Source organism: Talpa europaea (assembly GCF_964194135.1).
Source record: "Talpa europaea genome assembly, chromosome: 1".
NCBI classification, from domain to species: Eukaryota; Metazoa; Chordata; class Mammalia; order Eulipotyphla; family Talpidae; genus Talpa; species Talpa europaea.
The window spans coordinates 128,452,695-128,469,661 of record NC_140073.1 but is presented as its reverse complement, the minus strand read 5'-3'; the positions used below and the strand labels follow the sequence as shown (position 1 = coordinate 128,469,661).

The 16,967-nt window shown below is 36.1% G+C and overlaps 1 protein-coding gene across 1 annotated transcript in view; it reads right to left on the bottom strand.

Moving 5' to 3' along the window:
• PLCL1 (phospholipase C like 1 (inactive)) overlaps window positions 1-16,967 on the bottom strand; it is a gene marked incomplete at its 3' end in the record, with an annotated part of 270,528 nt that overhangs the window by 39,681 nt on the left and 213,880 nt on the right. Inside the window, exons 2-4 of the mRNA XM_084235117.1 lie at window positions 13,715-16,189; window positions 10,927-11,130; window positions 536-611 (exon numbers count right to left, since the gene is read on the bottom strand). Of these exons, the coding sequence (XP_084091243.1) occupies window positions 536-611; window positions 10,927-11,130; window positions 13,715-16,189 (2,755 nt within the window). The remainder of the gene's footprint in view (window positions 1-535; window positions 612-10,926; window positions 11,131-13,714; window positions 16,190-16,967) is intronic.

The window sequence follows — 16,967 nt, the reverse complement described above, 5'->3', positions numbered from 1 at the left end:
ACCTTCCTCATCATAATCACCATTACGTGTGTGTATAAAGGAGAATATGAATCCAAAAGATATAAAATTACAGAGCTGTGGGTGCAGGGGAATAAAATAAACAGGTATGTGTCCTCACAAACATGCAGCCCATGCCATGCTTAAAGAAAGAACAAATCTTAAACAAGGCAAAAGTTTAGATGATTAATAGGATTATGGTTCCAAATGTAAAGTGAAGGAGTTTTTAAGGGGTAGTTGGGAACCACAGCTTCCATACTGGTAGTAAATGATTTTGATAGGCTCCCAAACCACAAAAGTAGATTCAGAAACCCTCATCTCTCTAGATATCTTCAGACATCGCTTCCTTTTATACACTTAACAAACCTCTACATACACCCACTATCACTGGATTGCTTCTGTACTAAACACTCAACCATAATTCAAAGTATAGTTAAACAATGGCATAAAACATTTGAGTTTCCCAACAGAAATGTTTTCTAAAAATCTGCCAAGAATTATTATCATGGTTTCTAAGAAAAAAGATTAAAAATATTACCTGCTTTCTGACACTGCACAATCTTTTCCTGGACCACGTCTGCCATTTCTATGAGAAATCGGCTCTCTTGAATCATCTGTCACAAAATAAACATCAAAGGGGTAGTTGTCAAAATTTTTTAAATTGGTTCATTGAAAAAAATAAGATATAGATACATCCATATGTTGCTGCCAATGAGGGGAACCATGAACCACGACCTTAACCACAAGAGAGGGGAGAGGGAAGGATGATCTCTGTGCCATCCATTCTAACACTGCAGCTGGTCACCGACATTAAGAATTTCCCCAGTTATGAGACAAACCTGATATGCAGTGGGTATCAAAGAAATAACTGCTAAATAAATTCACACACATTCTCTTAGTCCCAAAACACATTCCTGAACACTTCTTATTCCCATTACCCCCAAAGCTACTGCAACATCAAAGTGGCTATGGACTAATGGCAATGAGAGTCAGAATAGGGAACTGATTAACTTGTGATGAGCTAAAGAACAACTGAACACCTCAATGAAGTTGCCAGCTTGGATTTGGGTGACCCAAAAACAGCAGAGGTGTTGTTCCTCCCTCTAGAAGGGGTCCAGCTCCACTGGTAGGAATGAGAAGTAAGTCAGGGTTCAGAGCCACCCTTTCAACAGTGTGTAGACAATAACATTAAAGTGGGTGTCCTTGCCCTCTGCTTGTGTAGAAAGAAATATCTCCAAGAGGTAATTAATATACCGAGGGAAGTACAGGAAATGAAGTAACTGTTGGAGAGTTGAAGAAAAGAAAATTATGTATGTAAAGATGAAAATAGGTAAGGAAGCTACGGTTAAAATAAAAAAACAACAAGGGATCGGGCTCTTTTGAAAAAATGACTGAAGAAAGGCAACCAATTGCAAACTAACACTTCTTGAATCTCCAGCCACTTTTCTATTGCCAATAAATGTCCCATTTCATCTGGTTATAACACATTTAATTGCCTAGCTCAATATTCTGGAGGGCGTTTAAAACACTATCCAGAGCACGTTATAGATCTTGAGTAAGACATTTTCCTTTAATCCAATTAAATACTATGGAATAGATGGTAGTCTTGTACAATCTCTTCCAAATATAAAGTAGCTTATGATTATAAATTTTCAAATAGAAAATAATATATTACACATTTTTAATACCTAACAACTCCATAAGAGTAAGGTCATATCATTCATTCATTTAACAATGAGTTGAATAGCCATTGTTGAACAGCCATTCTGTGTAAACAACCTGTGGTAAGTATAAAGGGTATAATGCATTGATGAGGCAAAATCAGACATATGTCCATCTCCTGGGAGCACAGAGTCTAGCAGGGATGTCTGCTCCAATGGTGAATAAAATATGCTCACTCAACCAAATAAAACTCAATTACTCATAGTTTCTAGTAAAATGATAGTTTAAAGTGATTTATTTGGAGAGAAAAATTGATTAAACATAAAACTAGACACCCAAAAAGGTCTAGACTGAATCAAACTATTGAACTGGTTTAGTTAACTCTTCAACTACCAAAAGAAAGTAGTGCTTTGGAAAATTAATTAATCAGATGCCTAATAGTGGTGTGAATTACTGAAGTGTCCAAGTGAATGAAATTTACAGGCAGAGAGGAATTTTATGTAAGGACAATATGATTAACTTTCTTCTGAGCTTAGCATTCATACATGCAACATCAACTGGGTTTTTATAATACCCACAAGTTATCAATGTCCTAATTATTCAGTAGCAGACAAAATGTTTTCATGAAATTCAAGCAAGGGAAACATTAATAAAGAAAAGCTACATTCTGTGACCTTTCCATGAGAAAAATAGTTGAGGGCCTCCCCAGTGGCGCAGCGGTTGAATGCTGGGTTGCAAAGCTGCCCACAGCCTCTGCAGCACCGGTTCGATCTCCGGCTGCTCCCCAGCCATGGGAGGAGGGCCCCACATGGCGAGCAGACCTTTCCTGCAGCCCGCTGCTCCCCCCAGCAGTGTACTTCGGTCCTTCTGCCTGCTCTGCTCCCTGCTCTGGCTCTGGTGAATTCTCTCACCCTCCCGTGCTTCTGACTGTACCCAGTGCTTGTATAAATAAATCTTTAAAAAAAAAAAAAGAAAAGAAAAATAGTTGATACACTATTTTTAGAATTAGTTAACTTTGAAACTGAAAGAATTTTAGTGATCGTGACCACCCTCCTAATTTTATAAAATAAAAAACTAAAACTTAGAGGAATTAAGATTCTTATCCAAAAGACAGTGCTAATTAATGATAGGATTGGAATTAAAATCCCAGCTTCTTGTCATCCACTTATTTTCATAAAAAAAAAAAAAAATAAAAAAGCTCCTCTCCGAGTCTGTCTGACCTGACCATACCCCATGAGAGAATGCATGCCTTCACGTACTTTCAATCATTTGAGCTGAACTGTAGAGTTCTAATGTCACCTGGCCCAGCCCACAGAAAAACCATAAAACATATAGGCATGCCCATCATCAATTCATTTCAACCAGATTCAAACATGTCTCTTTTAAGAAAAACTCAGAAAAGGAGTAAGTTTCTATTCTTTCCCATTATCAAATAGATCACTTCATGAAGAGATAGTCAAGTATGATTTAAAGAGATAGTCAAGTGTCACAACATATGTTCTTGTGATTCCTTAGAGGATAACTCAAATTTTTAAAAATAAAAGTCACAACTTAAACACGCTCGATTATTAATATTCTCAGATCTTAAAATTATTACTCATATGAACTTTTCTCACAAGAACATCTAATCATATCTATAATGGCTTTCATTAGTGTATAATACTATTTCTATTTTTTACAGTCAACTTTCAAGTATTAGTTGTAGAAAAACCCATAAGATGGAAGATAGCTGAAATGTACCAATTTTGCAAACCACATTTTTTCCCTTAGTTAAGTAATTTATCTAAGTTGTTATGAAGAAAAACTGGTTGATTTGAGTTTTGTATCTCCTTCCTAGATCTCTACAGATCCTGACATAAAGGAAATATAAAGTGCAAAGGCCAAGGAGAGACGTGGGAAGCATGTCCTTAGATAATTCCTCAGCTGGGGATCAGTGCACTTAGCCAGTCAAGGCAGGGTTGATGCTATAGATAGAATCTGGCGGTGGCCTGATTTCCATATCTGATGGTTTAGCCTAAGTTCCCAGTTGCCTTTGCTAGTTGTAGTAATACAAAGAGCTTTCTTCAGTTCTGTCACATAAATATCTTCTAACATATCTTATTTCCTTGCTATGATTTTTAATCTAAAAGAACAGAGGATTTACCAAGATAAAGGTTGACGTTACTTTAAGTACTAGGTGTGTCCTAAACAGGGTATGTAACTTGTCAGTTAAGATCAAAATCATTAATTTAAAATAAGCATTGGGGCCTCCCTGATGGTGCAAGGGGTTAAGACACAACACTGTGAAGCTATCTGCAGCCACTGCAGCACAAGTTGGATGCCTGGCCAGGGAGCTGACCCACATGGCGCAGCAGACCTCTCCTGTCTTGCCTGCTGCTTCCCTCAGCAGTGTATTTCAGCAGATCTGCCTGTTCTATTACCAACTCTGTCTCTGGTGAACCCTCTCACCGCCCACACATCTGGCCTAGACCCCAGTTCTTGTATGCATAAATAAATAAATCTTTAAAAAATAAAATGAAATGAGCACTTTGAAAGAAATAGTAATGTTTCATACTCAGAAACATGTTTAACTGTTTCATCTGTGTGAAAGGAATGGTCCTTCCAGTTCTTCTCAAATTAATGTAACTAATAGTACTGTAAAGATGAGCTTTCATCATATCAGGACTTTAAAATCTTCCAAAGATTCCAATTTCCTTATGAGTTACCTCTAAATTCTTAGAGCTACAGAAATTTATGTTTAGAAGTTATCTAAACCACTTCTCATGGATATCCCCATTCTATAGATGAATAAATTGCATCCAAAATGAATTTGCCTTAAGCCACATAGCTAGTTAGAGAGATAGTTTGGATAAGAATCAAGGCATTCATGAGGAGCAGATAGCATACAAACTGTTCTGAGATACTTATAATATATTAAAGTGTAGTACAAGTTAGTGACAAACATTAAATAAAGTAGAATTCATCAGATAAAGCATCACGAAATTAAACGTTTGCCATGACTGCTTAGTTCTCTCTCCAAGTCTAATTCACACACTTCAAACATAGCAAGATATTCTTCTTGTGAAGAAGAATATGCACTTTTTTGGGATCCACTGCTTTTTCAGAAAGGAGTTAGCAAATTTGGAAAAGCAAGCACTTGAGAACATGTGAACCAATAAAAAGCCAATCTGTTCTATACCTATTTTGCTCTCTCCCCTTAAGAATCTAAAATCATCTATCTCCCTTCTAATCAAACCACTGAGTTTTAGTTTCTTGGTTCTGTATTGGCTTAGATTATATACAATCTGAGTAGTCAGAATGTATAAAATAAAACTTAAATTTTATTAAACTTGGTATTTTAAAAAACTGGTTGTTGTTACATACAGATTTAATAATAAACAAGATCTTTTCTTTGATTTTAAAGTTTCTTAAAATTTTTTAATCAGACACAATAGTTAATAAATTGCCATCTTCTCTTTTTAAGCAAACTCAATATTATCAAGCCTGTTTATTCTCAATGAAAGGGGACTACATAAGGTCAGGGCCTTTGCAAGCTCACTGGAGGTCCACTTGATGTATGTGACAAAGTATTGTCTGTCCTGGGACTAGCTGTCAGTCACATTTCTGAGCCTGAGTTTTAATGACACAGGACAGGAGAACTCACACAGAGCAAGCCAAAGGGATATTTGTATCTACATTCCTGATAGGGACAGGATCTACTTCAGAGTGCTGCTTTCTGCACAATGGGGTATTTTACCTTTTCTTTTCTCCCTTAGTCCATTTCCCAAACAATGGTCAGGTATGTCATGAGTTTGTTGGCTTATATCTAGCTGTGAGTAAAATTTAGTTCATTCATAAAATTACCAGGTAACAAACCTGACTATCTCACATGACTTTAACTAAAAGTGTTGCAAGAAGCTGAGTATTCAGGAGTGCAGCATGAATTCTGAGGACATATATACAACATTCCACAAAGGAAGCAATCTAAAATCCTTGCTTACTGACCTATCTCTGACACCCACTGTCCTTGAGAACTCCGTATGAGTAGAAATTTCAACCCTCAGGATGCTAATTGATCCCCTCATTATACAGAAAATAAATCAGAAGACATTGCTGCACGCGTAAGTACTAATGCACAACACCTTTTTTCTAAATAACCTGTCTGGCGGGGCACATGCCAGCAGGGATTCCATTATTATACAAGCCACTACTTTTTGAAATGTACACTAATGTACAGTTTCACACATACTTCACAATGAGAGTGAATGATGGAAGGAAAGTATTTTTGACTTACCTAATTCTGACATCAAACTATTTCAATAAAACTACAGTGGGGGACTGTGCACATACCTACAACTTTCTCTCATCCTGGGATGGTAATAACACTAATATTAGAAAGTGTAGTTAATTCAACCATTTGCACTTGACTTAATTGTGATACCTGCCAGCCTATTATTTCCCTTGCAAGAATCCTGCTCATGCTAATGCAATCAACTGTTCTCCAAATCACACCCTTAACTGACTTAGTAAAAGATTAAATAACCCTTGACTCATGTTCTCCAGATTGTTTTGATTTTTAATCTTCAGAAAAATCTGTTACTCTTGCTATAGTAAACTTTTAACTTTTATGTTAATGTTAAATAATTCAGCACAGAAGTCACCTTCAGAGAGCACTTTGGGTTTATTTTTACAGTTGCAATCACCAGTAACTTTTCCACCTCTAAATCCTATAATCAAAACACTAATTACCCCAAAAGTTTAATGTACTTGAAAAACTAGACAGGAGAGGATATTGAAAACATAAAAATTCAACTATTTAAAGAAAAATATATATATATACAGGTTAGATAATATTTTTCTTTTAAAATTAGTTGCAGGGCCTCCCTGGTGGTGCAAGGGATTAAGCACATCACTATGAAGCATTTCGCAGCCTCTGCAGCACGAGTTCAATCCCCGGCCAGCCAAGGAGCAACCCACATGGTGCAGCGGACCTCTCCTGTTTCACCCAGGGCTCCCCTCAGCAGTGTATTTCACTCAGTCTGCCTGTTCTGTTCCCCACTCTGTCTCTGGTGAATCCTCTCACCACCGCATCTCTGGCCTGTACCCCAGCTCTTGTATGCATAAATAAATAAACCTTTAAAAATAAATAAATAAATAAAATTAGTTGCAAATAAGATTGTGCTGAGCACAGTGGGAATGAGGTAGGGATGTATTATTGCAAGTCACTATGAAGAGGACTCAGGGTCCTCAGACTCCAACTAGTTCAGGACATAAAAGATTAGTGGTCCATTCTTTGACTCCTATGTGTCTCTGCTCCTTCCCCTCTTATGTCTAAGTTCTGTGTTCATTACAAGGCGTCCCATTCTCCTAGACAGAAAGTTTGCTTCATATCATTTCTTCCCCCAGCTCCTCATACAGTAACAGGTATCCAAAATGTGTCTGTTTAATTGACTAATCAAAAGCTTAAAGACAGACACAAAATAATTCAGCAAAAGAAAATGTGTTGTTTCACAAGTGACAGGTATATGTGCTCTCATTGCATTTACTTATATTTCTCTTGAATCAAAGAGTTATTGTATTTTATATAATTATTTTTGCAGATACCTGCCTTTGTTCATTTATCTCTGTACTGTACAGAATCCACTAAAGTTCTTTATACATGGTAATGTATTGAATGCCCTGAATAAAGTAAATAAGTGTATCTTTTCTTAACAAGGTCAGTTTTGTGAGATGTTAGGACAAAAAGCTGGACTCAGCTTGACGGAGAGGGAATTAAAGGTAGGAAGGCAGATGGTGCAGAATTGAGAAATACAAAGGATGAAGAATGAAAAGGAAAAGCAAATAAATCAACTTGACTGAAGGAAACACACGGAAGTGGGAAATGAAGTCTTCAAAATAGGCAACACTGATGGGTGAAGGCTTTGCAAAACTAGCTAAAAATCACTAGCATTTAAAGATGATTATTCCAATCATTGAAATAGGGAAAGGTAAAGAAGAGGTAGAGGACTTTAGGACCTATTGAAAAATTTCAGGCAGAAGAAGAGAGCCTGGTGAGAGAATCTTGGCTGACTTAATGTAAAGAAATGGATACATCCAAGAATGACCATGAAGAAAAAAGCAATGGATCTCATTGATACTGAATAGAAAGAAAAAAGATCTCATCGGAGTTAGTATGAAGACAGAGCACTTGAAACGATTTGGAGAAATTGAGAACCATTGGCATGGTGGTATCTTTTGTAATGGTTAGGAAAGGGTACATAAGCACCTCAGAAATAAAAGATAAACCCATTTTTAACTTACTAAATTTATGTTATTCTTGCAAACCCCAAACGTTGCCCTGTAATCAAGTGCAGAAACACGGCTCAAGCATTAAGACTGAGGCTAGAGATGGATTTCAAAAACATTGTCCATATCATGAAAAGACTATAGTAGAAAGGAAAAAGCAGAACATCAATGGGTGCAGGATAAGGAGTTTCAATTTTATTTTAAATAGGATTTTAAGCAAAAATAAAGAAAGAAAGAAAGTGACATGATCATATTTATATGCGCACTCTGGGCCAGCAGAGTATTTTAGGAGATCTCTTTGAAATAAATATAAACACTAATATGCCAAGAGCATTAAAGTGTCAACTAATACAACACAAATCCTGGAAAGTAAAAATGGCATTTTTATGTTCATGGCCAAGATACCATCACATATATTTATCCCTACCCTCTTCACTCCCTAAAAAAAGAACCAACAAAGTTTCCAATAGTGTTTTCCATCACTCACACAGTCCATTGAGTTTAAAATTTGGTATAGGGGTAGTTATATGCAATTCCCTACCAAAATGAAAATTCATTTCCATAAGAAACTATAAATGAAGACATTGTTACAAGTATTTCTGCTTTCCAATGTAGCCTTTTACGTAAAGCTTTGGAAAATCACTCCAGGCCTACAATTACAAATTGCATTTAAAAAAAAAAAAAAAAAAGAAAAGTCAATGGTCAGATTTGGCTCCAGCAGCTAAAACTGAGAAAAACAAAACACTATCAGACACTTGGGGATGTGAAAATGGAAACTGGCCAATCATAGTCCAGGTGCTTTTCTGCTTGTTACAGGTCCAGCTCCAGGGGACCAGGCTCCCCTCTCAGGGAATGATTTTTCTTTCTTAGCTTAAAAGGGAATTGGAGGAATAAATGATTTCTACTGTCTGTCTCTATGGAAACTAGTACCCTAATTTCACCTCTTAAATGGCAATTATCCCTATTCACTGAATAGCTTTCAGTCCCTACTTTTATGATGGAAAAATTGATTTCGTGAAAAATGAGATATAGGTAATATGCAAACTTTTCCCTCAGCAACCATGAAGTACAATTTATAAGAGGTATGTCATTTTAAGTAGAATACACTCTGGGATTTTTGTCTTTTTCAATTGTAGGATATTTACCTCAAATGTCTTTCTTCTAGTCAATTTTTAATAATAAAATATTCTTCTCCTTCCTTAACATTTATTTGTATTCAATTACAAAAATTCATTGGGTTCAAAGAAATTGACAAATACAGAAAAAATACAGAAAAGCATAAACAAAAAAAATATACTTTTCTTGATATTTTAAAAAATCATTATCAATATCTCGATAGCAGTTTAGATGTGTCCACATATAAATACAATTTAAATTCTATTTTTTGTGACTAGAGTTCTAAAAAAATATAGTATGAGCTATTTTCCATAGCATTAAATATTCTAACATAAGATTTTTGTGACTTCAAAGGATTCTATAATATGGTTTATTTTATTTAACTTATTTTCTCCATGTGGACATTATTAAACAAATATAAACATGTGTGTGTGTGTGTGTGTATCACTATTGACTGAAATAAATCCTTAGAAAAAATATATATATAAATCAAATGGGATGAATATTTTAAATTATACTACCAAATTTTTCCCCCCAAAATCTATACCAACTTATTTTTCCACTAGAGGTAGATGGATGAGAGTATCCATTTCCTTAAATTCTTTATCAGAGGTACTAATTTTTTAAATGAGCATTTGATGACATTTATGGTTGGTACTTCGGCAGTCATTCTGCACCGTGAGGATAAGGGCCAAATTCTAGGGATGGTGGAGTAGAAAGTTACATGGAACTTTGTAAAAGTGCCACCCTGGGTGCCTGGTCTCCAGATTTTTTTTTCTTTAGTCTCTAGATTTTTGTGTGAAAAAATAAAGTCTTATAATTTTAAGCCCTGATTAGCATTCCATTATTTATTTTGTAAAGCTGAATTTAATTCTACTTAATATATTTTTCCTCCATATAGTTCTTACTGTTTTTTCTATTTGAAGGATATTTACACTTTACCGGGCATATACGTTGCAAATATCACTGGTCTGTCATTTGTTCCTTAATTTTTCAATGGATTAGGAGATGCAAAAATAGTTATGGTACTATACATAAATATATAATATTTAATAGCTATAGAAATCATGGAATTACACTTTGCCCACATGGCACATCACTTCCACCCCCAGCACTTCTAGATTTACACAAAAGTATATTCATTAAAATTATACCCTTAAGGACATACTTAATTTGTAGCATTATATATTGGAAAAAAAAAACAGAAACTGTATTAGCTTAGAAATTAAATTCCAGAGAAAGTTTGTCTGTACCATCATAAGTCTACTTCCTGTATGTATGCAATTAAATGGTTATATTGCTGGCTAAAGACATTTATTTTTTTTTTTATTTTTTTATTTTTTTTTTAAGATTTATTTATTTATTTATACAAGTACTGGGTACAGTCAGAAGCGTGGGAGGGTGAGAGGATTCACCAGAGCCAGAGCGGGGAGCAGAGCAGGCAGAAGGACCGAAGTACACTGCTGAGGGGAGCAGCGGGCAGCAGGAGAGGTCTGTGCGCCATGTGGGACCCTCCTCCGGTGGCCGGGGAGCAGACGGGGATCGAACCGGCACTTTAGAGGCTGCGGACAGCTTCGCAACCCAGCGCTCAACCGCTGCGCCACCGGGGAGGCCCTGGCTAAAGACATTTAAATGATGACAAGTTGTATATAATTTTGAAGATTTAATTCATTCTTGCTGAAGCAGAGATTGTCTATTTGCTCTCTGTATAACTCTGGGTTCAAAGCACTCTCTAAGAATTTCCCATTGGGGCTTAGGAGAAGCAGAGTTAGCTGGTACTGTCTGCCACTCCCAATTCAGGTATCAAGTAACACTCTTTGTAATTCATTAGAGTTCTACACACACGCACAAATAAATACACATACACACAGAGTCACAATTTCCTACCAAATCATAAGCAGCCAGCATCTTTTTCTGCACATCTGGAATTGCCCCCAGAGGCTCCAGATAAGGAAAGTTGTCTTTCATCACAAGAGAGACTGAGGGAGTATTGTCGCTGGTGATGAGCCGAGAGGACAGGGTCAGCAGGCACTGCTTCAGGCTGGCAATTGGAGGAAGTCCACACAGTTCCTTAATAGACACTATCGCATTCTGTGGGGAAGAAATCATGAATTACACTTTGCCCACATGGCACATCACTTCCCACCCCAGCACTTCCAGGTTTACACAAAAGTATCTTCATTAAAATTATACCTTTAAGGACATACTTTGTAGCAAAGTGAATTATAACCCATCACAAGTGCTGTGACATGCACAGTGATAACACAGAGGGCTAATTCACTGTTACTTCATCTTTCTCAATTTTTAGCAACTGCCACAAGCATGTCACAAAGTAGACTGAGACCCAAGGCTATGCTTTTTAAAGCAGAGACCTGTAATAATCACACAAATTCACACTGACTCTGCATGAAAATCTGATTTGATTTGCATCGTGATGATCCCAAGAATCATGCCACTGACTATGCGTGAGTGCATCTTCTATGAACTCTTGCTCTCAAGGTAGAAGCTTTACTCACCACAATCCACTTGGCTAACCGGAAATGGTATTTCTTTGCCATCCCATCAGACGGGCACCTCACAAACAAACATACTAACGCACATTTCACATAGAGCTACATTTGTCCATGTTGCAGGTTTTTAAAAATTTTATTTGAAATAGGCTCTTTTCTTATTTAATTAGTTAATTTATTTTCTTTCATTGCTGATAATTTTGGAATAGTATTTGATTTCTCCTCTCAGGTGTAGACCCCGTAGTTCTTCCACCACCATAGCATCCACGATCCATCACCACAGTCCCTCATGTTCTTCCTCCCTTGTTTTGACCCCTCTCTCTCTCCCTCCTCTGCTGTATATCTCAGGTATATGGTCAGGTTGCAAGTTCTGTCTTTTTCCTGACCCTTTGTTCAGCTTCTCTATAGGCTATTTTGAAATAGGCTATTTTGTTTTATTAATGATGAACAGTATCCAACTTATTATGTATCTCATGATTTATTAACAATGATGGTATTCATTTTTCTGGTGATTAGACTCCAAAAAATCATTAACTCTAAAGACTTTACATTGAGAGGACATAAATTATCAGTGCAATCTGAACAACTTTATCTATAACTAATTCTTTTTAACCTGCAAGTAAAATGTAATATATATATATATACACATATACACATATATAATGAGTATATTCAAGAATTATGTAGAAACATACAAACTCTATTTCTTATATGGCAAGTCATAGAATTGTGTCAGGAAGAGTCAGGTGAAAGGTGTTAATATTTGGTGTCTATTTTTAAAATAGTGGCCAAGGTATCCCACCTCAAGTTAAATACAATGTAAGTATTTAAATACAATTTGTATACCATGCTATTTCTTACTATTTTTCACTATTTAAAATTAATTTTAAGCCTATCTAAGAATTACTCTGTAAATAATGTAAAAACAAAGTTTTTACCAAGTCATGGGTTTGGGGCTCAGCATTACATCACTAAAATCCAATGAGCTATGGGTTTTAGTAGTAAGGAATTCTAGATTTAAAGCCCAACATTGCTATTTATTAACTGCAATATTTAAGAAATTACTCAACCTCTTCAAACTTGCTTTCTATCTTGGAAGCAGGGAATTTTTAATGAAGATTATTATAAAATGCTAGATAAAGGAGAAAATTAAGTCCCTTGAAGATTATTTCTCTCCTCTTTTACTCTCATACATGCAGTGCTGTTGCTTAACACCTCCATGCACACTGCAGGAGCCTTATAAATATTTATTATCTAATTGCTTCTCAGAAATATCAGCCTAGAAAAAATACATTAAGTAGCATTAAATACAAAAGTTTTCAGCCATTTCTGATTACAATGAAGAAAAATAACATTAAATTTTTACATGCCAAGACTAAGCAATTTATGAATACTCACTTTTCATAATATATAACAATCCTGTGATATATCACTACTTATGTGGAGAAAACTGATGATCTGAAATATGAAATAATTTGCTCAAGATCACATGGGTATAGAGTTAAGTCCAGAATGTTTACTCATTATATTAACCACATTCTAAGAGAAGAATAAATACGGAGGAATAAAAATGTAACCCCAAAATTACAGACATATAAAATACTGAAAATTAATAAAATAAACTTTTTAAAACAGTTTGTAACAAGGTCAGTGCTGAATTTTATTTGTTTAGTTTTGTTTGCTATCGAGGGGAGTAATTTATTATCATTGTTATACATTTAAATAATGAAAATTAATCTAATAGGCCTTACATTTTTAATGATTTCAAATTCCTTCTCATATTCATATCTGCAAATATTCTGCATATGCTCGTATTTAGTATATATGAGTATATATATTAGTTACTATATTACACATCCATAGAATACTTTGTTCTATTCTTTTCATTGTTTTGTATATACAGTCCCATAAATCAATTTGCTACACTGATGCTCCATTAACTGTCTTAGCCCAATTTTAACACACAGCATTCATAATTAAAAAGTATATATATATATATATATATATATGCTTTATCACAGGCAATACTGAACTTAGTTCAGGGGTACCCAACCCTTCTGATAATTTTTGATGAATCAGATCACGAGTAAAACACAATGTTCACTAGTAAAAGGAATAAGAAGTAGGAACAGGAAAGAAGAGTATGGGATTTTTTTTTTTCCTACCTGCATATTTTCCCTCATGTCTATGGCTTCTCGTAAAGGATGAACTGCTATTTTAAAGACGTCGTCTATGGTTTTAAGACCGATATTCCTGAGCATAGTATATTCGCGAACTTTCTTCCCCATTCTCACTGAAAGGCTTCGCTTCTGTGCCTTTCCTCCTCCACTTCGATTGGTTATTGCTATATGGACAAAAAGGGTCACGTGCTCCATGATGTCCCCCACAAAGGAGCGGAGGGGAACGTGTCGATATCCAGGCTGCAAACATTCAAAAGGTATTGTGTACTGCCCTATAAACTCGTCCCCGATGTAGTCATCATCCAGAACAACGAAGCGAATCATGGCCAGTTCAGGTAGGTTTACTTGAAACTCAAACGTTTCATCAAAAATAGGATTATCGCTGTTTTGTTGTACAGTTTTAGTTCTTTGTTCTGCACAGTCAGCTGGTATTCCGTGTATCTCTATACAAACATAGGGATCTATGACATCCCCTTTGGCACAAGCTCCTTTTGGCTTTGGGAAATTCTGACCACTGATGATCTTGATATGAAGAGCAAGAGGCGACACTCCTGGTACAATCCCCTTTGTGTTTGCACTGAAGTAAGAAACTTCATCCCGCATGATAGATGGCCTTAGAACATAACCACATCCTCCATTTTGAAGAAACCAGCCTGTGTGCAGGTCTATCATTGGACCTGGAGTCTGGAAATTCATTGCTACAATCTGACAACCACAATTCCAAAAGTCTTGTGGATTCAAGTTACTGGAATCGATCCTCATGGCACTTGGATAGATTCTTGATAAGAACTTCTTATTATAATTTACAAAGTCTTCTGGGTATTCATTTGCAATTCGGCTGGCCTCTGTTTCACTAAATGAGCAGATTTCCCAATAGTTTTGGCTTTTCATAGACAGTTCGAAATCCCTGTACTGAACAGATTTACAGATTGATACCAAATCAGAGAGCTCCCTACACAGCCAGATTTGCTTCTGCTCACCATTGTAATCTGCTGACATCCTCCGAGACATTTCAGCTTCTTCATCTTCGTCTGTTACTTCTCCCTCTAAAATATCTGGATCAGAAGGCAATTTCTTTCCTTTCACAATAATCATTCTTTTTAATTTTTCCGGTGATGGGAGGTAGGATTCTGATGGCAAAGGTGCTTCAGTATAGAGTTTATTTCCAAAGACCTTTTTCATCTGTTGAACCATTATCTTCTGCTGTGGTAGGGAGCAGTGATTCCCCAAGCAAAGAATGACTGGGTATTCAGAAGCAACAAAAGCGAATTTGTTTATTACCTCTAAGACACTTCGAAAAGAAAGATGTGTTGTCACATTATTTCGATTACAAACAATTGGTTCATTGTCTGAACCATCACTTACATCAAGTTCAATGCTTCGACAGCCCATTTTCAAAGCTCTGACATACCCATTAATATCAGCCGGTCCCCTGAACTGGTCTTCTATAAGATAGGTGTTATGAGAAGCATTGATGTAGTAGTGAGATAATGGCTGGGTCATATCTTGGGCAACCTTTTTTTGCTCAGGATCAAAAATGTCACATTCTGGTGACAACAAATACTGGGTAAAGCCATCAATTGCAAGAAATCCTTTTTGACGTCCTTCTTCAGAAAGTTCATACCTCCGAATAATGTCTAAGCACATCTCTTCAGTGATATGGGTAACTCCTTGCTCAGCTTCTAAAAAGATCATGAGATCATTGGCATCCAAATATTCTTTGTTTTTAGATATCTGTACAAGTAAGAAGTACACTTCTGGTCTGGTGCAAAGTTCACAAAAAGCTTCGCAAAATTCTTCTTCTGTCACCCGGGTGGTTAGTTTTTCTTTGCTCTTCTGGATTTCTTTAAACTTTAACCTGATCTTGGATTCCTTCAGAGTAGGGTTGAGTTGTTTTATTAACTCTACAGAGGTGTCCTCCAACATAATCCCATTCCCATCAATGTCTGCTGCTTCAAACACTGTTTTCAACCACATGAACCTTGGTGTGTTCTGATTACCCTCCATAAAATCAAGCGGCTGCTTACTTCGTGAGACCAGGTACCGTAACCCTGACACCCAGATGTTTGCTACATCTGCTGAATTGGCAACTAGGTCCAGAGATTCATAGTTTTCCCCATGGAGTATGGAAAAGGCACAGTCTTCACAAATCTGGTCAGCAAGGCCATTGTTTCTAAATGTTTCCGTGTTCTTCCCCAGTCTGATCTCTTTTATGGCAGAAATATCAAGCTTAGCTTTCTCAAGGTCTTTCTTGGAAGGTTCCCAGCGAAGAGCTTGGAGGTCTGTGTCCAGAGTAAAAAAACGGTTATAAATGCGAGAATTTGGTCGGACTTTCTTTAGTTCACAGCCAGCTTGCATAAAGCTGATACAGTCGCTGGCACTGCTGATTTTCTTTTCTGATGGCATGCTGCTGAAAGACACAGTTTTCTTTCTTCCACCACATTTTTGGTTTGCAGGATCCTGCAAAACAATTTGAAAACAATGAATCAACTTCTTTTGGAAATACAGAAATTCAACAACATGCTATGAACTCCCCAACTGTATTCAGGCATATGGTTATTTGGACCAAAGTTAATTTAAAATTTACATTTTCACTATTTCAGAAAAAAAAAAAAAGTTGACAAAATTGAAATTGTAAGGTCCACAGGAAAAAAACTTATTTTCAAAAGTTTGTGTGTTCCTTGAAATATAATGAAGTATTAAATACAAATAACTCATATTTATTCATTAAAGCAGATTTTCTAAGAATTTTTACCTGTTATTTTCTTCACAACCTGGCTCACATTCATATAGATATGTGAAAAAAATGAAGCTGGACTTCTTTTAAAAGTTTTCCTCATTGAGGAAGAAATTAAGAAAATCATCCAATTGTACCCCCAAAAATTAAATACCTGGGAATAAACTTAACAATTACAATTGTACCCTAAAAAGTTAAAAACCTGGGAAAGACCTATACAAGGAAAACTACAAAACACTGTTAAAAGAAAGAAAAGACACAAAATAATGGATATTCCTTGCTCATGGATCAGAAGAGTTAACATTATAAAAATGGCCATTCTACCAAAAGCAATTTGCAGATTCAATGCAATTCCAATAAAAGTCTCAATGACATTCTTCAAAGAAATAGAAAAAATATTGCTGAAATGTGCAACCACAAAAAACCCCAGATAGCAAAAGCTCTCCTGACTAGAAGGAGAAAGAATGGAAACATTACACTCCCGGACTTCAAATAATACTA